The sequence below is a fragment of the Trichosurus vulpecula genome, chromosome 7 (assembly GCF_011100635.1).
Source record: "Trichosurus vulpecula isolate mTriVul1 chromosome 7, mTriVul1.pri, whole genome shotgun sequence".
In the NCBI taxonomy this organism is placed as follows: domain Eukaryota; kingdom Metazoa; phylum Chordata; class Mammalia; order Diprotodontia; family Phalangeridae; genus Trichosurus; species Trichosurus vulpecula.
The window spans coordinates 190,856,525-190,877,172 of record NC_050579.1 but is presented as its reverse complement, the minus strand read 5'-3'; the positions used below and the strand labels follow the sequence as shown (position 1 = coordinate 190,877,172).

Below are 20,648 nucleotides of genomic sequence, written 5' to 3'. Positions count from 1 at the left end.
GTGTAGATGTCAATAAATAAAACCTACTATAAACTGTAAAAACATTCCATTAAGCATCTTTAAGTTTTCCTGTTTCACTGTCTCCTTACGATCAGTCATCTTATACATACTAAGTGTCACATGTCCCAAAAGGTTTTCCTTTGACAATTTGATTCATCTAGCTATCTTATCTCTTTTTTTCATAGCTTAACTTAAAAACTTTAGTCTATAAGGAGAGTCTCTACTTTTAAAAAAGAATGTATTTATTCTATTCTGAAATTAAGAAAGAAAACAAGCATTTCTATTATATAGCAGAACAGGAAAAAAAAGATGACTGCACATGAAACTGCAGATCTATTATACACAACTTGCTATTTCTTTTAAACATACAAGTTATGTACAAAAATATTTATAACAGCTTTTTTTGTGGCACCCAAGGATTAGAAATTGAGGGGATGCCCGTCAGTTGGGGAATGGCTGAACAGGTTGTGGTATAGGAATGTAATGGAATACTATCGTGCTGTAAGAAATGATGAGCAGGTGGATCTCAGAAAAACCTGGAAAGACTTATATGAACTAATGCTGAGTGAAGTGAGCAGAACCAGGAGAACACAGTACACAGTAACAGCAGCACTGTGATGGCTAACTTTGACAGACTTATTTCTTCTTAGTAATACAAGGATCTAAGACAACCCCAAAAGACTTATGATGGAAAATACTACCTACATCCAGCAAAAGAACTATGGAGTCTGAATGCAGATTGAAGCATGCTATTGTTCTCTTTTTGTTTGTTTCTTCTTTCTTGTGGATCCTCCCATTGGTTCTATTCTTCTCTACAACACAACTAATGTGAAAATGTTTAACATGGATGCATATGTACAGCCTATATAATACTTCATGCCGTCTTGGGGAGGGGGGAATAAAAAGAGGGGGAGAAAATTTAGAACTCAAAATCTTATGGAAATAAATTACTTCAAATCTAGACACCCTTAAAGAAAGAATAATTCTGCAACAACTATAAGCAGAAACTCAAAGAAAAAATGGACTGTCCACAAGAACTACCTGAATACCTAGAAGAAACAGAGCAAAAGATAAAAAAGAAAATAACTGCTCCGGAGGAAAGAACTGAAAGGAGGAAAAATAGCTTAGAAGAAAATGGTCAACTTTACTCAAGAAATGGAATTCCTGAAAACTAGAATACATCAAACAGAAATTAATGATTCCATCATCCAGCAAGAAATATTAGATCAAAATAAAAAAAGATTTTAAAAATAGAGGAAAACTTAAGATATCTGATATAAAAAACAATAGACCTGGAAAACGAGTCAAGGAGAGATAATTTAGGAATCTTTGTACTTCCTAAAAACCATGATTAAAAAAACAAAAACAAAAGCCTGGTCGCATTATTTTAAGAAATCATAAATGAACACTTCCCCGATCTATTAGAACGAGAGGGCAAAGTTAAAAAGGATGAACTGATTGCTTTCTGAAAGGAATCTTCAAAGGAAAAACACCCAGGAGTATCCCAGGCAAAACCCAGAGCTCCACATCAAAAAAAACACTTTAAGCATCCAGAAGGAAGCAAGCAGTTCAAGTACCAAAAAATCACAGTAAGAATCACACAAGACCTGGCAGTTTCAATATTATATAAAAGGAGATCCAGAGATAGTTTTAAAACCAAGAACAACTGACCCTGAAAAGTTGAGTATAAATGTAGAGAACTTTAACAGAAGACTTTGAGAAACATTTCTGATAAAAAGACCAAAGCTAAGTAGGAACTCTGAAATGGAAACACAAGAGTCAAAAAAGTTTAGTTTTTCAGGTGATGACATGTTGGGGTGAGGAAAGGAGAATTAACAAGTATTTCCCACTCAATGAGATATTCCTTTTTCAGTTCTCTGGTTTCAATCCCTCCCCGGTGCCACCTCTCACATTCTCCAAAAAACTGCCTCATTCCCACCAAGAGGTTATAGAAATCATAATCTCACAAGTCCCCCATGGCCTTGGTTGGGGTATCTCATTCATTCTCCTGCAACCTCCACCTTCTTCTTCTGATTTATTAAACTTTTCCTATTCTGTAACTTCTTTGCCTGGCATTCAAGGCCCTTAAGAAGCTAGTGTTGCCCTATATTTCCAGCCTCATTTCAAATCATTCTCTTCTACAATCCTATAATCCAGTGGAAATGAACAACGATCTGCCTCAGAATCCCACTCTTTTTCCACCTCCTTGTCTTTAATTTATGCTCATCCCTATAGAGGAAATGGTCTTCTGACCCCTCTTCATCTAGTGAATTTCCACCCACCCTTCAAAGTCCAACGTGAACTCCACCTCCTCTAAAACTCCTTTTATATTACTCAACTACCTTCCTTTCCCCATCCTCCGAACTACTTAATGACACAGCAGCCATCTTCCCTATCCCCCAACAAGAACAACTAATGTTGCATTAAGAGAGGCAGTGCCTCTCTATGGGGAGTGTAATGGTTCTCTTCTATTCTGCCACTGTCAGAGCATCTCTGAAGCACTGTAGACAGTTTTTGGCATTACATTCAGGAGAATGTCATTGCAAGATTAGCTGACGGAACAGGGGATATTTATCTTGGAGAAGAAAATTTAGGAAATAATGGCTGTCTTTAAGTTTTTGAAGAGCTTAAAATATTTAAAGTATTTGTAGAAGAAATATTGGAATTGTTTTGTTTGACCCCAGAGTACAGAAATAGAAGCGATGTGTAGTATAGAAATTGCAGAGAGACAAGAAAAAGCTTACAAACAAACCACACTAGATTTGGAATCATGGAACCCAGGTTAAAATTCTACTGTGCTATTTATTATTAGTACTACTTAAGGCAAGTCATTTAAACTCTTTGAGACTCAGTTTCCTTGTTGTGGCCTCAGTTACCCTCCTTGTATTGGATTAAATATCCCTTAAGGGCCCCTTTCAGCTCTCTACCTATAATCCTATGAAATAGAACAGTTTAAAAGGGGGATGAGTAGCCTTGAGAGGGAGTAGACGTTTTCTCTCAGCAGTCTTCAAGAAAAGGCTGGCTGATCACTTATTAAGAACGTTGTACGGCAGATTTTTATCCAGGTATGGATGAAACTAGATGGACTATGATGTCCTTTACAACTTTGAAGTTCTGATCCCGTGATCTCTCCCTTCGAACCATATACAGCATTTGGTTTTGCAAATGCCCAAAGCACCTAATAGGTAATATTAAGTATTACAGGTATCTGTATTTGTGTCTTATCCTCCTACTAAACTGTAAGGTCAGTGATGGCAAAGATTAGGTGTTCTTGAGCTCTGTAATGGCCTCCAATACCCAGCAGAGTAGAATGACAGGCACTTAATAGTTGCTGTATGAAAGACTATATTAATTAACTGATGAAACCAACATGTAACTAAATTACTTCCATCATCTAGTGGTTGATATCAGTTGAGCCTATCTGTAAACGCTACTTCATGGAAATTAGGTATCGCAAATTAAAAAGAAAATCTGAAATCAGAAAACTTGGTTTAACACTCGATTCTGACATATCTATGTCCTTCTCTGATGCTGCTTCCTTATAAGAAAATAGGAACAAGGAATGTTTGCACTAACTGCTTCACAAGAGAACTGTATATACAAATTGACTCAAAAATGAAGTTAAAGAAAATGAATACTTATTTACCATTTTATGTTTTCTTTTTTTAGCAACTCTCCATGAAAGAATGGAATTGTTTTCAAATAACATATGTGATCCCTAGTTGCTCAAAAAGAGAAAGAAAAAGGGGGGGGGGCTTCTGAAACTGTTCTGAAATAAAATTTATTTTGAAAAGAGGTCAAATTATTACACACACACACACACACACACACACACACACACACACACACACACACACTGAACCAAAGTCTGCAGAACGCAGAATACTCTAGGCAGCTAACTCTTTAAGTCATTCAAAAAATGGCTCAATTGAAATATAAAATCCAAAAATCTGCATAGCTTCAAATCCCAGCTGTTCTCTCACCCATAGAAACTTTAATATACTGGAGCTTCTGAGCAGCTGGTGCTGAAGGGCCAATGTGCTAATAATGGCTGCCAACACTAAAATTCTTATATTTCTTCATGGATAATTTATATTTAGATTTTCTAAAAATGAATTAGGAAAGAAACAATTGGAAAAAGATGTCAAAATTTTTGTTTTATACATTCTTTCACATTCTCCAATCTGATGTAAAAGAATATTAGCCATGGAGAAGTATGACTAGAATTATGCAATGAATTCCTTTGAAGACTTATGCACAGTAAAACAGAATTTACCATGTTATGGAAGTTATGAAGTTATGAAATTCATCTGACAATAACAGTATTTATTACAGATGTTGTTATATGAATTTAGAAAGTGAGATAATTAAGATCTTTCCTATACTATGCTTGAGGATTGATCTGAGGATGAAAAAATAATTTAATAATATTAGTTTTTAAAAGTCCATTTTGATAGTGCTTTTGTTGTGGTCAAGTAGTATTTGGGAAAAAAGAGCTGTTGTACATTTTTTATCAAGTACTCACAATACACTAGTCAAGGAAGAAATAATTTTTTTTAGCTTTGAGTGCTGAGAGTAGCATTGTTTATGAGTGCAATTAGCTTAGGCATGGGAAAAAAAAGAATAAAGTTAACATAAGATAAGGGGAAAGATAAAGGAGGAAGGAAGAGAAAAGGAGAGAAAAGGAGAGAAAAAGAAAGAAAAAAAGGATTTAGAGCAGCTGCCTGCCAACAATGAATTTCTTACATTTCTCCATGGTTGGAGTATATATGGATTTTTCTAAAAATAAATTAATAGAAAGGGAGGAAGGCATGTGGAATACTACCAGTTTTTATGAGTAAATTCACAAATTCAGTATTAGGACTGTATTAGTTATACACACCAGACAGGGATGCAGTACATCTAATAGAGGTTACTAAGAATGCATTTATCTGTATTAGTGCAAACCCAATAAAAAGAGTCTGAAAAGAGAGGAAAAGGGAGAAAACTTGCCTATGTATACCCATCCGGATAACACGTAAAGTAGCTACAACGTAGAAGAATGGCAGAAAAGATGCTGAGAAATTCAAAGAGACAAAATTCAAGCAAGGAGCCAACAACAAAACACATGACCTTAGCTATCTATATTAAAATGCACAAGGTGAGCTAGAAATTCCATCATACTGCTGAGTGTTTACTAAGAAAAGCAAAGTTAACACAGGTCAGAGTCTTAATATAAAAATAATATTTGGCTTTTTCTTTATTGGGGGAAATTTCAGCAATAAGATTAGGGAAAAAGGGATCATTTGTTACAGAACACATAATCAGAGCTCCTTTTGTAGTCTTAAGAGACTACTTCCAAGAAGTTCAAGAGCAGGAGAAAGGCTGGTGCTCTTATCAGGCTTATTGGCACTATCAGGGCCTTCTTGCCTGCAGACTCAACTCTCCTTGCCTCCTTGATTATATTAAAGCATGTCAGTGGTAAACTAACAACACTACATTTTTCCCAGTTTCCCATTTCTTTGGTTTTCACTTGTTTGGGGTGAAGTATCTCCCATACATCTCTTTCTTGTTAGCTATGATAACTTACACCATGGAAAAATTGTGATCATGTCAGTATGGATGTTAATCTAAAGGAGTCGACTTCTTTTAAAATATAAATTTATTATGTACCCTCTCAAATACATTTATTATGCACCTTGACTCCAAAATAATCCATTATATTATGTATGGTTTCTCTTCTAAGGAAGAAAACAATAACCAAAGTACTTTTTCCCTAACAATCAATTATCAAACTTAAGAAAATTAAACCTGTCATTTCCATCTAAGTAGAGATTACTAGGCTAAGATGACCCACTTAATGACCTTTGAAGGAATATGATCACGCCACACTCTGGCTGTAATTGCTGCCAATTGAATACCAAGCTTATGCCATCTTCTACGGGGAATGAATAATCTACCCTCTTGCTTAAAAAGTCCTAATGAGTGGATATTTACTAACATAATATTCTTTCTTTTAAATGTTTAAATTGTAACTTTAGCAAAAGTGAAGTTAGAAGGTACATATCAATGAATGAGAAGGGTTATTGGAGACTTTGGCACTCTAGTGATGGGGGAAAATTGGATCTTTAAAATAACATCTATCCGCCAAGAAGTGAATAGATCAACATTTCATGTTCAACTTGCAAGGCTGTCAAGAGTTTGGCAACTTATTTCAGGATTTGCCAGAGCCTGTAAACAATCCAAATAGATATTAATAATGCCAACAACTCTCGACTTGAAAATGGACATGTAATGTCATGCTCGCTCCGATGTATCAAATTCATATAACAAAAGCTGACATCCACTAAGCCACATCTAGATGTAAATTTTATTTTAAGTAGATAATTCTTGGGTTTCAAAACTTCAAGGAGTTCCAGGGTTCATCCTAAATTGAAATCTCAAGAGCGCTCTCACTTTCAAACTTTCTCACCCAGAGTAAAAAAGAACACACATCTAAAATGAAAGAGTTGGACTGGCACTTCCATCAAGGCTCTTAATGTCTTATTGATAAAAACCAGATAATTTTAAAGCTAGTATGGAAGGAGGAAGAGCAGGCATTGAGAATGGAAAGAAAAAGGAAGATAATGGAGAGAAAGAAATTATGTAGGGAGCCTAGTGCCTTTATGGGAAGTTGATATGACAGTAAATGGTTACAGAGGACCCTCCAAATGTCTCTGAAATTCCTTGGTCTCTAGGAACTTCTGTTTAGCCTCACAATGGATAGATTATTTCCAGATCAGGCTGCTCTCTAGGATCTCAGGTTTAGAGCTGCAAGGGATCTTACAGGTCACCTGGTTCAAATCCCACATTTTACAAATGAGGAAACTGAGGCAAATAGAGTTAAATGACTTGTCCAGGGTCATCTGACTAGTGTCTGAGGCTGGATTTGAATTCAGGTCTTCATGACTCTAGGCTCTTTCCAATGAATCACTTATCTGCCCCTAGCTGTAGAACTACTATGGAAGTCAAAATGGGAAAATGGACCTCTGGGTATTCAAGTGGCATAAGGGGACAGAGGAGACACCAGCAGAGGAGCTGTAAAGGGAAGCTGGAAGGGGAGGTGTGAGGACATGAAGGAGAAACTGACAGCTGTACAACACTGCCTAAGAGGAACCCTGATGATTTTCAAAGAGATTCCTTAGGTTTTGGGGTGATAATTTCCTCTCATCAGTCAGTCAGTCAGTCAACAAGCATTTATTAAGCAGCTTCCTCTGTCAGTCACTGTTCTAAGTGCTAGGGATACAAAGAAAGGCAAATACATGGTCCCTGCCTTCAAAGAGCTTACATTCTAATGGAAGAGGTCAATATGGAAATAACTGTACAAAGGAGATTTAGATACAGCAAAGGAAGGTAAGCTCAGAGTGAAGACGCTAACAACAACAGGAAGAAGGGGTGGGGCTGAGGGGTGAGCTGGCCCTGGGCAGAGAGTAAGGGAGGGTGGGACCAGGAAAGGCTCTGGAAGAAGGTGGAATCTGAGACAAACCTTAAAGGAAGCCAGGAAAGTCTTCTAGTTAGGGAGTGGGAGGTGGGGAAGGAGGGGAGGGGGAAAAATGGCCAGTGAATCATCATCTCTCATAAATGACATTTTAAGATGCCACATAAATTTCTTGATTTCTGAGCATTATTTGTTTTCAACATATTTCCTCATTGATGTGGAACATTTTAAACCAGGCAGAAGTCACAACAACGGCAATAACATTTTTAGTGATCTCCAAAATTTCTGAAAACATTTGGGATAAGTATTGAGAGATTTTAGTGCAGTGGAAAAGGGGCTAGATTTGGAGTATGGAGGGCCTGAGTTTGAATCTGTACTCTGTAAATTACTATCTGTGTGACCTTAGACAAATCGACTAACTTCTCTGAATAAGTTTCCTCAAGAGTAAAATGGGGGTATTGAGCTAAATGAACTCTAAATTCCCTTTCAATTTAAAATACATTATTTATTCCTAATTAAAATCTGATAGTGTGACAAATATATGTATTTTTAAGAAAATTTTCTTTCAGAGATCTTGTTAGAAGAACTTTTTATGATATTCCCATCTGGGTTCCATGTGGGTTTACAAAAACTGATACTTCTGTAAGGTAGTAAGTATTCATGCTAGTATGAAAAGTTAAACAATTTTATATGATCTAGGTAACAGGTAACAGGTTCTGATTTCAGCAATTCAAGAATCAAACCTGGTAAAATATGCATAAAAAGAACAAAGAAAAACAATGTATTGATATAAGTAAAAGGTTAATTCTTGAATGATTCAACAATTTAAGGATGTTAAGAAGATAACTATAAACACTTAACCATCTCAAGTTGAGAATAAGACTTCATATGATGACTAGTTATGTTGGATTTAGCTTCCAATTACAAAACAAGTATCTTAGGATCTTCTTCCTGTTTGGCTATTATTTCTCAAATTCATCGTGGAGACTTTTCACTTTAATTTTCAAGTTCTATGTTGCCACTCATTACCTAGCTATCAGCTGGGAAAAGAATGAGTGGCAAGGTAGATAATTTGCTTTTTTACTCAAAAATCCTAAAACTGATAAAAGGGCACAAAATGTCACACTCAAAAGTTATGAAAAATGTGTTCATGGCAGAACAATTCATATTGGGCAAAACCTTTAACAGTATCATAGCTATAGGGTTGATTCATATATTTGTAGAAAGAAATATTTCCAACTAATATATGCTGTCATAGAGCAAAATCTAGTTATTAAGAGAGAGAGCACAAAACATTTATGAGGAGAATAAAATACTAAATAAGTATGGAAAAGATGTTAGAAGAAGAAAAAAGGAAAAACAAAGAAAAGAATAAATTCCAGGTGTGGGGAGAGGAATTAAAAATAAGAATCAGTCAAATTGTTTAAATGTACTGGGTCATAAGAAATCATTTACCTCATTCTCGGTTCCCACGTCGAGGGTGACAGGCAAACACTCTTGAGGATTTACCCCTCCACAAGCAGTATACAATGCCAGTTTGCCAACAGGAATGCCCATTCCATTGCAGCCAAGATCACCCAAGCCAAGGATCCGTTCTCCATCAGTCACCACAACAGCCTAGAGAGAAAAAGAAATCTATTGCTATAAATAACTATTTGGAAAGCCTAATACATATCTTAATTTCTGAATGCACATAAGGGACATCTGGTGACTAGGAAGACCTTTAAAAAGTAATCCTGATTATAATAATTAAAAAAGAATAGAGAATGTGTGTGAAGAACTCTAAATGATGGATCAACTTCAAAGGGATGGAAATAGAGAAGGGGAAAAGGAAAGAGGAGGCATGCGTAAGGAACAATAGTGAAAAAGTAGACGACTCAGCTTAGGAACCAAAATTAAAACTTAAGACTGTCTTAAAAGCTGATATGATTTCAGGGGTAGCAAGAAGACATCTGTAGTTCTCCAAAGACTTCCTAAATATTGGTAACTCAAGTTTACCAATTAGTTGCAATAATATAAGGTTTACCTTATCTTTTCAGCTGACTAATGGTTTTATTTTTTAACCATTACCAAATAGTTTTGGCAAGTGCTGCTTTTTAATATAGTCTGAAACCTAATACAAGTTGGTCTCCTTTACTTCTGCTTTTTTTTTTCGTTATTTGCCTATTATTTGTTATTTGTTGCTACAGACAAATTCTGTTATTATTTTATATGCATCTGTACAATAACCCCAAGGCCATTTGATTGGTATGGTACTAAAAAAAATCTGTAAGATCACCTATACAATATCACTTTTATCAAAGTGGCATGGTCCAGCCATGAACAATGAACATATATTCAATTATTTAAGTTATTGTTCATTTTTATTAAATTATTTTGGTTATATTAATTTCTGAGTATGTCTGCTAAATAAACTCAAAAATTTACAGCTATTTTAATTTTTTAAAATATGTTCCTGCTAGGTTTTCTTAGTAATACACACAAAAGCTGGATGATTTTGTGGACTTATTTTATATACCTTGGTATCTTACTGAAGTCATTATTATTTCAATTAATTATGTGGTTGAACCTTTAGAGTTCTCTAAATACATCATATCATCTCCAAGCAGCAATAATTTTAGAATCATAGTATAAAATGAATGCTTTGGTCCCTACTCTCTCAGAATCAAGCCTGATATATTTCAGGGTTCCAGGGCCCTATGAAGGATTTACTGCCACTGGATCAAGTTCAACCATCATTAACCATGGTTCCATCTATTTTAATCATTTTAGCTGGATCTTTCTTTCTTAACCAAAAAACCCACTATTTTTACTATTGCCTTGTTTAGATAATGATTGCTTTCTTCCCCCTACTTTTCTATATTAGTCTAAGGTATAATTGCTTCTTCTAAGTCCCTCACTCAACTCTGTGTCAGTCTTTACATTTCAAAGTGTCTGCTGTAAACTATTGATAGAAAAATTATTTTTAATGTTGTTAAATCAAATGTAATATTCCCTTTGTCAAAAGGCCATCCAGACAGTAAGAGAAGCCCCTCTAACACAGGGCTGTCCAAAATGAGGCTCTCAGTGGGATTTATGCAGGGGCTTACAAGCATAGAAATTTACATAAATGCTTTAGTAAACAAAACTGAGCTACCAGAGCTCTCACTAAAATGGCAAATCAAAATATATAGTCTATATTTTCAATTAAAACCTAAGGTTGGATCGGCCCTGCTCTAGAAAAATTCTAGGAATGTCACAGCATTTCAGCTCTTAAGGTACTTTACTCTCAAATAGGTTGGACAGGGCTGAACCCTTTAGCTCTGTTTATCCTGTAAATAAAAACTAACTTAGCTACTGGGATTCCAAGTGTCCTTATTAAGGTTTGGATCATAAAGGATAAAAACAACCAGAATGAAGCAGTTTGCTTGCTCAGATTGCCAAAGGTGGCTGAAATCTCTGGACCAGGCTTTGCTGCTCATGTGACCCCACCCCTTTTTCCACCAAATGTATAAAAATCTTTCTAGAATTTTTCCCTCTGGATATGCACGTATTCAAATACATGGTGATATCCCAGTTCTTACTATTCTCTTTAACTTGATTAAGGTGCCTTTTTCTCCATATAAGAGTTCGATTTATTTCAGGACTTGACACATAATATTGGATATTTCTTTCCAATACATTTTGCCACCATTCTTCACTTTATATGTCCCATCACATTCACGTTTATGATTAGGCGTATTTTTCCTCCAGTATATTTTATTGTAATGTTTCCTCCTCTCTGCTTTCTTGATGAGGTGAGGCAGACAGGAGTGCTCAAGGCAGATGGGAACAAGCAGGATCCAGGATGTGAGATATGAGATAAGATGCAGGGTGTGACTAGTCAGAAAAGTGATCAAAGATGACTATGCATTCAAGTCCCCCACAGTTAGAAATAAGCCTGACACAGAAATTCAGATATCAAGAGGAATCATTGAGGAATCCAAAGGAATTGGTAAATGTTCCTGGCCAGGAGCGGTCTCCGCCCTTCTTTAGAAAGAGGGCGTGCTGCTTACAAAAATGAGATCAGCTTTATAGTGTTAGACCAACAAGGCAGATTAATGCAGCATCAACTCAGTACCTCCCCTCAGAGAGCGGATTGGTCCACTCCACTCTTCCTGATACACCTTTTCCTATGTTCTCTCCTTGATAAGTGTAAGCAGGTCCCCCTCCCCTCATCATCCCATGTTCAAAAATGGCAGAAAACTCCTCCCTGTGGGTGTGTAAGATAATATTCAATTAGCCAATTAAGCATGCATGGTAGCCAGTTGACCCAGTTTTCTCTTCAATTCTAACTGTTATCTGACCAGTTTGGACCAGTTTTGCCTATATCTGGAGTTTGTGGTTTTCAAAAAGCCACTAGCTATTCTCTCATTGGCTGGGTTTCATCTACCTTAGTTAATTTTTATTCCCTTCTTTGTTCAAGCTGACACTTCATTAATTATTCTGTGGAACTTAATTAACTCTTCTGTGGAAACCTAACTTTCCCTAACTTTTACTAATCTCTCACTCCCACCATGGACTTACCAGTGTGCTTTCCCAAAGCACCCCCAATTCCAGAACAACTCTTCCCCTCCCCTTTCCTATTCTCTTTGCTTATCTATATGATAAAGGCTTAGTCCTGACTGCCAGAAATCCCTGATATCCCCTGGACCCTGTCTTTAAATCAGACCTTTTAACATGGACAAATGCCTTTGCTTCCTATGGGATGCAGGGCTTCGAGCTCACTGCCTGCACTCTGTCTCTCCCACTTGGGAGCAGGCCCACTTGAGTGCATCACCCCAGTAAATGCCTTTCTTTAATCTGGACTTGGAGACTGTCCGAGTGAATTCTTTCAGGACAATAGAACATACACATCTATACATCTATTCCTCATCATTTCAGATAGCACTGCAACATTCTTGGGGTGCACCCCAAACTCATCATTCTTCCCCTTCCTACTCCTTCCTTTTTTATGAAGAAATAATAGGAGAAAAAAGATAAGGGAGAAAATCAACAGTAGTGATCTATAATTAGAGTGGTCTGATTTTACTTAGACCTTTTCTTCTTTTCCTTTCACCTAGCTGAAACCCCACTGCTGACTCCTACCCTTTCTTTGTCTACTTTCAACAATCCATATTCAATGCCATAGTTTAATTTTGTTTTGCTTATAACTGTTCCCTCTCCTTTCAAATGTCCTCTTCCCTCTTCCTGCTCTGCCTATTTTAATGTTGATTATAAAATATTTCTACACTATAGCTGTAGTGATGTGTGTGCGCACACGTGCGTGTGTGTGTGTGTGTATACACACACACTTCACCAGTAAAGAGTTTCCCCACCTATACAGAAACTCAAAAGACTGAATCACGAGATGCTCACCCCACTGACACTGACCTCCAAGTCTGCATATTCTTTTTCTGGCAACTACGTGGTACAGTGGATAGTACTGGACTTATAGTGAGGAAGATCTGAGTTTGAATCCTGCCTATTTATTTAACCTTACTAATAGCATTAAGTGAATTATAAGAAATCATAAGTTCCTCCTTTTTCTGCCTCATTTTTTTCCTAGTGTTTTGGTCTTTATTCTTAAAGACCAGCCTTAACCCCAAATCATTCCGGTCCAAGACCAAGCCCTACTTGGTCACTTTTGGGCTCTGACTGGATCAGAATGAATGCAAATAACAACTGTTTTCTGTTTTGGCCAGAAACCCTGAGTCTTTTTTTTTTTTCAAAAGAGGTCATTCTTTGCCTGATTTTATTAAGTTTTAATCACTGAACGGGCATTGCCTCAATCAGACTGAGACCTATTAAAGACCTTAACTTGGAAAGGCCAAGGTCCCCACTGCATCCTGAGCCATCTCGTTTTCCTGATCCATATCTGGCCACTGGACCCAGATGGCTCTGGGGGAGAAAGTGAGGCTGGTGACTTTGCACAGCTCTCCCTCACTTAAATTCGATTCACTTGCATGTCATGGCATCACCTCCCTGATGTCATGGTCCTCTTCAAGAATGAAGGACAAACAGCAAGCAATCTTTACTTTTGAAATCAAGCGAAAGAACATAAAATATTATCTGTGCCCAGAATTGTTCATTATTTCTACTCTGGCTCTAGAAGACAGTTTTAAATGGACAATGACTTTCCCCTCCCCTCAATTAGGATTTAAATAATCTTCATGTACCTCCTTTAAATGGCTTATTTATAGTTACTTTTCTAAGTTTCTCAAGTTTCCTGCATTTGCATTTAAAAGATTTTATTCAATTCCTGACTCAACAGAAACACTTAAAGTTCTTAATTAATTCTATTATAGGTCAATTTTTTTTTATTCCACAGAATTATTTTCAGTTTTACAGAATAAGTTATTTTTTGTTATAAGCCTTTTTCTTTTGACTTTTGGAATATCATGTTCCAAGATTTCCATTCCTTTAAAATATTAGCTTCTGTGTGAGGTAGTGAGAAAATAAAATGTTAAGACTTTGCAGGGAATATATATGTATTCATATCTATACTTAAAAATGTTTAAAAATCAAGAAATAGGGAAATAGGGAAGTGGAAAATTCTGCTGAGGCTGTGAGGGTCTGATTGCTCAGCCTCTGGGAAAGTTTACCCTGAAACTTTTTCTTCTTTCTTCTGGTTCTGGTTTAAGAATAGGGTCACTGTGACCTGCTTTCCTTTACTGTAAAAGTACTGTAGAAGAACGGAGAGGGTCTCCCCCTCCCCTTATCCTATTCTCCTTCTTCAGATTTATAGATGTCACCTCAGTTGTAATCATTAACTAAGGGAATGGGAATTGGAGTTTCTGTGCCTTGATTTCCTGATTCTTTGTTTAGTTTTCGTGCTCAGATTGTAAGCCCACCTCCCAGTCAATGGTGAGAAAGGTCAGAGGTGGGTGGGAATTCTCTTGTGTTAGGTATAATTATTGGTGCTTTGCTCCTTGTACGGGGCCTCCCTTTATAGATCTCTTCTGGCACAGGACATCCTATTCTCACAAGAATTGAATAAAATTTTATTTCTGTTCCCACCCTGAGATGGCTCCTTATTAAAAATTAACTTTTTTTAATTGGTGAGGGTTTTTCATCCCACACAGCTTCTATGTCTTATGTGAACTTGATTGTGATTTTTTGGTACTTGACCTCCCTCTTCCTGGCTACTTGCAGTAAATCTTATAGAGCTGCACTTTTATATTCATCCGCCATAATCTGCTCTTGCTTTTGAGCTCACATGGTGTTCAGAAGGGATACAAGGACACTCTCAATGTCTCTCTTCATAACTCTGGAATTGATTGCGTGACAAAGGAGACACTGGCACAGGGCTGCCAAACATGGCATGCCCTCATCAGAGAAGGGGCTGTACTCTATGAGCAAAGCATAACTGAAATAGCTCAAAAAAAAAATGCGAGATGCACAAATTTAGAAAACTCATTGTTGAAGTCAGATTCGGGAGAGCAGTTCAGGTGTGAAAGAATTCACTTAGATGATTTTCTCTTAGTCATTCACTGGGAGCTTTATTTATTGTGTAAGCAATGTGGGCCTCCTTAGCAAGAAAGCTAAGGGAGACTCTGATATTTGGGGGAGTTATGCTTATATACAGATGTTCAGGATGATGATGTAGTTTTAGGATTTTATGGAGGTTAAAGATAAGGATGGGATAAGGAAGACAGAGGAAATTTTATGACTCAGGATGAGGTAGAAAAGGAATTTTATGGTCCAGGATAAGGGGAAGTTTTATGGTATTTCAAGAGAAGGGGAAAATACTTTAGGATGCCCTCAAGCTGAGGAGGGGCCTCACAAAGTAATGGAAAAGCAACCCTTAATATTCTGCTTAATCCCTACGGTGCCATTTGCATCCACAACACCACTCCAAATGTTCACACGGACTACTTGCGCCCTACCTGTGGTAGAGCATTCCAAGTTTGAATTGACCTGATCAGCCAGTCAGACGCATTGTAATTTGACTCTAACGTAGTCATGACATTTTGGTCCTCTTCCAGAACGATGGACAACAACCAACAAACCAAGGCATAAACTGGGGAACCCATCCTGAATTGAAACGTCATGGTAACTCTTGATTGATCTCCAGTGTTTGCCTGACCTCTTGTGAACTCAGGACTAAGACACAGTTACTGTGGTTTATCACTAGATTTTTGGTTATCATTAAAAGCCCTCATGTGAACTTTAGAGATTTGCTAGAGTAAATACGTGGTAGCTAACGAGTCAGCCTCCCATCTGGGCAGCCATCTTGATCGGAAGCATCTGTATATGTCTTTCTAAAGCATAAGTGGATTGATCAGTTTCCAAAGTATATACACCAGTGTCTTTAGTCAGCTAACTTCCCTTTTTCTTCTTCATAGTGATTATTTCTGTTAGCATCTTGAGAATATCATTCTTCAGAATTTCCTATCCTTCCCATACTAGATATTTTGGTAGCATTTTAGTCCAAAGGATCCTACATATTCATCCTCTGAACTCACTCACAACTGCTCTCCAAAAAATCTAGGGTATATGTCAGACTCAGTCCAACTTTTCTTTCTTCCATCACAAATTCTGAAAAGGTAATGCTTACTGAATTTTGTTTTTGTTTTCTTTTTAAGAATTCTGTTAACCTAGACAATTTATATTTTTTAAGTACTCATTCATTTCATTTAAATTAGTAGTTTTACTGTTACAGAATTGGACCCAAAAAAAGCACCTAATAACTTCTTTTATTCCTTCTTTGTTGGTTGTAAGGTCACCTTTTTATTTTTTGATACTGGTAGGTTATCTTCTTTTTTTAAAAAAAAATTGTTAGCTAATGGCTTATCTATGGGGCAGGTAGATGGCACAGTGCATAGAGCACTGGCCTTGGAATAAGGAAGACTGATCTTCAAATTTAAATTTGGCCTCAGACACCTACTAGCCATGTGACCATGGGCAAGTCACTTAACTCTGTCCACCTCAGTTCCTCATCTGTAAAATGAGCTGGAGAAGGAAATGGCAAACCACTCCAGTTATCTTTGCCAAGAAAACCCCAAATGGGATCACAAAGAGTCAGACATGATTGAAATGACTGAACAACAATATCTATTTTACTGAGTTTTGTTTTTTTTTTAAAACCAGGTCCTAGTTTGACTTATTAATTTAACAGGGTTCTTTTTCTTTGTTTTGCTTTCAATTGTATTAATTAATTTCCCTTTGATTTTTCAGGATTTCTATTCTGGCATTTAATTGGAGGGTTGTTTTTTTTTTTTGGAGGGGGGAAGGCAGGGCAATTGGGGTTAAGTGACTTGCCCAAGGTCACACAGCTAGTAAGTGGGTCAAGCATCTGAGGCCAGATTTGAACTCAGGTCCTCCTGACTGCAGGGCTGGTGCTCTACTCACTGAGCCACCTAGCTGCCCCTAACTGGAGGTTTTCTACGTTTTTTTTTTCTTTTAGTTACAATCTCAATTTATTGATCTGTTCTTTCTCTTTAATGGCTGAAAGCATTTAAAGATAAGAATTTTCCCACAAAATACTGCTTTGGCTGCATTCAAAAATCTCAGTATGTCATCTCATTGTTTTTATCTTTATTATTTAAAAATAAGTTTTTAGTAATGTTTTCTTTTTTCTTTTAATCATCGTATCTGAAAACATATGTGATGTGCATTATCTATGGACTTTCCTCCTTGACACAGGAATTTATTGCCAGGTATCCTCTCATATTTTGCAATTGAATCCTGCTTGATGTTTACAATTTTGTTATACTTACTTCTGATTTTTTTTAGTATATTGCTGTTTTTTCCATTCATATTATTGTAGTTGCTGTGTATATTATTTTCTTGGCTCTGCATACATCACTCTGCATCATATAAATCTTTCCATGCTACTGTGTGTGTGTGTGTGTGTGTGTGTGTATACATATACGCACACACATATACATATATACACACACATTATTGCTCACAGCACAGTACTATTCCATTAAGTTCATGTACCATAATTTGTTTATTCATTCCTCATTTGATGGACATCAATATTTTCTTTCTAATTCTTTGCCTTTACAAAAAGTGCTGACATAAATATTTTGGTTTATATGCAAACTTTCTTACTGGTGGGTTCCTTAGAGCAGGGCTTCTTAAACTTTTCCCTTTCTCTAGCCCCTTTCCTGTTTCAGCAGCATATGTTGACTTGAGGGCACATAGAGTGCAAAATGCGCATACTTTGTGTTCAGTTCTAAGGCAGCAATGAAGTTGCAACATACAATATGGGCAACTGCTGCCAGAAACATCTCGGATTCAATATGCCTTTGAATTTGAATTAATTTTTGGTAACTGCACATTCAGAAATCTTTTACTGTGCCAAATTTTATAGGATTGCAACAATTTAAGAAGCATTGCCTTAGAGAACTCAAGTAATGAAGTCTCTGGTTTAAAGGGTTTAGACATTTTAGTAACTTTATTTGCATAATTCCAAATTGCTTTACAAAAATAGTTATACGTTTTATAGCTCCAACAACAACCTATTAGTGTGCCTATCATTCTACGACCTCTTCAATATTGGTTGTCATTATCTTTAATGGAATTACTGATTGTTTCTATGATTTTTCTTTGATTCATTTATATTTTAGGATTAAATTATTTTCCAATTTTTAATCTTTGCTTCAGTCCTTTGTTGAATGATACTTTTGTTGCATTGTGGTCACTGAAAGATGCATTTAATATGCCTGTTTTTCTCTATTTGTTTGTGAGGTGTTTATGCCTTAATACACAGTCAGTTTTTTGAAGGTGCCATAAACACCTGAGAAAGAGATATATTCATTTGTATTCCCATTCAATGTTTTCCTCAGGGCTGTCAAATCTAACTTTTCCAAAATTCCATTCAAGTCCTTCATTTCTTTTTTGTTGTTGTTACTTAAGATTTATCTATGTCCGAGGGGTAAATTCAGATCCACTATTAGTATGGTTTTACTATCTAGTTCTTTCCTATAACTCATTTAACATTTCCTTTAATAATATTTATAGAGCCTTTCAGCCAAATGTAGCTTTTCTGTTTATCTCTTTTAATTAGGTCTATTTTTGCTGTTGCTTCATCTGAAACCACGATTGTTACACCTGCCTTTTTACCTTCAGCTTTACCAGAAGAGATTGTGCTCCAGCCTCTTATTTTAAGTCTATGTTCTTTCTGTTTAAAGATCCATCTTTGTTAGGATTATGATCAGTTTTCCTAAGTTATTCTTGGTTGTATGCCTAGATATGTTGCCTTTTAGAAAATTATATTCCGGGGCGGAGCCAAGATGGCGGCTGGTAAGCACGGACTAGAGTGAGCTCCGTACCCACGTCCCTCCAAAAACCTATAAAAATGGCTCTGAACCAATTCTAGAACTGCAGAACCCACAGAACAGCAGAGGGAAGCAGGGCTCCAGCCCAGGACAGCCTGGATGGTCTCTGGGTGAGGTCTATTCCACACGGAGCTGGGAGCTGGGAACGGAGTGGAGCAGAGCCCAGCCTGAGCGGCGTGGACGATCCAGACCAGAAGCCGGGCGGAGGGGGCCCTAGCGCCCTGAATATGTGAGCTGCGGCAGTTACCAGACCCCTCGACCCACAAACACCAAAGACTGCGGAGAAGGTTAGTGGGAAAAGCTGCGGGAGTGGAAGGAGTTCCCGGTTCGGCTTCCAGCCCCGGGGGCAGCGGAGGTGGGGCAGCTACGGCTGCTGTTGCTTCCGGCTCCAGGCCCACCTGGTGGGAGGAATTAAGTGGCGGATCAGAGCAGGAGTGCAACAGCCTGCTGCAGATCTAAGCCTGGTCTGGACTGGGGGTCCTTGGGGAAGGAGTAGTGCGGGTCTGACAGAGCTGGCACCTCCCCCCCAAACGTAGAACATAGAACTCGTTAGTCTACAAGCAGTCATACCCCACTGAAAAACTCAAGGGTCAAGTTAGTTGGTTGGGAATATGGCCAGGCAGCGAAAACGCACCCAGATTCAGTCTCAGACTTTGGATTCATTCTTTGGTGACAAAGAAGACCAAAACATACAGCCTAAAGAAGACAACAAAGTCATAGAGCCTACAACAAAAGCCTCCAAGAAAAACATGAACTGGCCCCAGGCCATAGAAGAACTCAAAAAGGATTTGGAAAAGCAAGTTAGAGAAGTAGAGGAAAAATTGGGAAGAGAAATGAGAAGGATGCAAGAAAATCATGAAAAACAAGTCAATGACTTGCTAAAGGAGACCCAAAAAAATACTGAAAAATACACTGAAGAAAACAACACCTTAAAAAATAGACTAACTCAAATGGCAAAAGAGCTCCAAAAAGCCAATGAGGAGAAGAATGCCTTGAAAGGCAGAATTAGCCAAATGGAAAAGGAGGTCCAAAAGACCACTGAAGAAAATACTACTTTAAAAATTAGATTGGAGCAAGTGGAAGCTAGTGACTTTATGAGAAATCAGGATATTATAAAACAGAACCAGAGGAATGAAAAAATGGAAGACAATGTGAAATATCTCCTTGGAAAAACCACTGACCTGGAAAATAGATCCAGGAGAGATAATTTAAAAATTATTGGACTACCTGAAAGCCATGATCAAAAAAAGAGCCTAGATACCATCTTTCAGGAAATTATCAAGGGGAACTGCCCTGATATTCTAGAGCCACAGGGCAAAATAGAAATTGAAAGAATCCATCGATCGCCTCCTCAAATAGATCCCAAAAAGAAATCTCCTAGGAATATTGTTGCCAAATTCCAGAGCTCCCAGATCAAGGAGAAAATACTGCAAGCAGCCAGAAAGAAACAATTTGAGTATTGTGGAAACCCAATCAGAATAACCCAAGATCCGGCAGCTTCTACATTAAGAGATCGAAGGGCTTGGAATGCGATATTCCGGAGGTCAATGGAGCTAGGATTAAAACCTAGAATCACCTACCCAGCAAAACTGAGTATCATGTTCCAAGGCAAAATATGGAGTTTCAATAAAATAGAGGACTTTCAAGCTTTCTCAGTGAAAAGACCAGAACTGAATAGAAAATTTGACTTTCAAACACAAGAATCAAGAGAAGCATGAAAAGGTAATCAAGAAACGGAAATTGCAAGGGACTTACTAAAGTTGAACTGTTTTGTTTACATTCCTACATGGAAAGATGATGAGTATGATTCATGAGACCTCAGTATTAGGGTAGTTGAAGGGAATATGCATGTATATATATGTATGTATATATATATATGTATATGTTTATGTATATATATAAGT

General features: G+C 37.2%; 1 protein-coding gene across 1 annotated transcript in view; it reads right to left on the bottom strand.

Annotated features, from left to right (window-relative positions):
- ME1 (malic enzyme 1) overlaps window positions 1-20,648 on the bottom strand; it is a 290,382-nt gene that overhangs the window by 145,464 nt on the left and 124,270 nt on the right. The window contains exon 5 of the mRNA XM_036766983.1: window positions 8,912-9,073. Coding sequence (XP_036622878.1) covers window positions 8,912-9,073 — 162 coding nt within the window. The remainder of the gene's footprint in view (window positions 1-8,911; window positions 9,074-20,648) is intronic.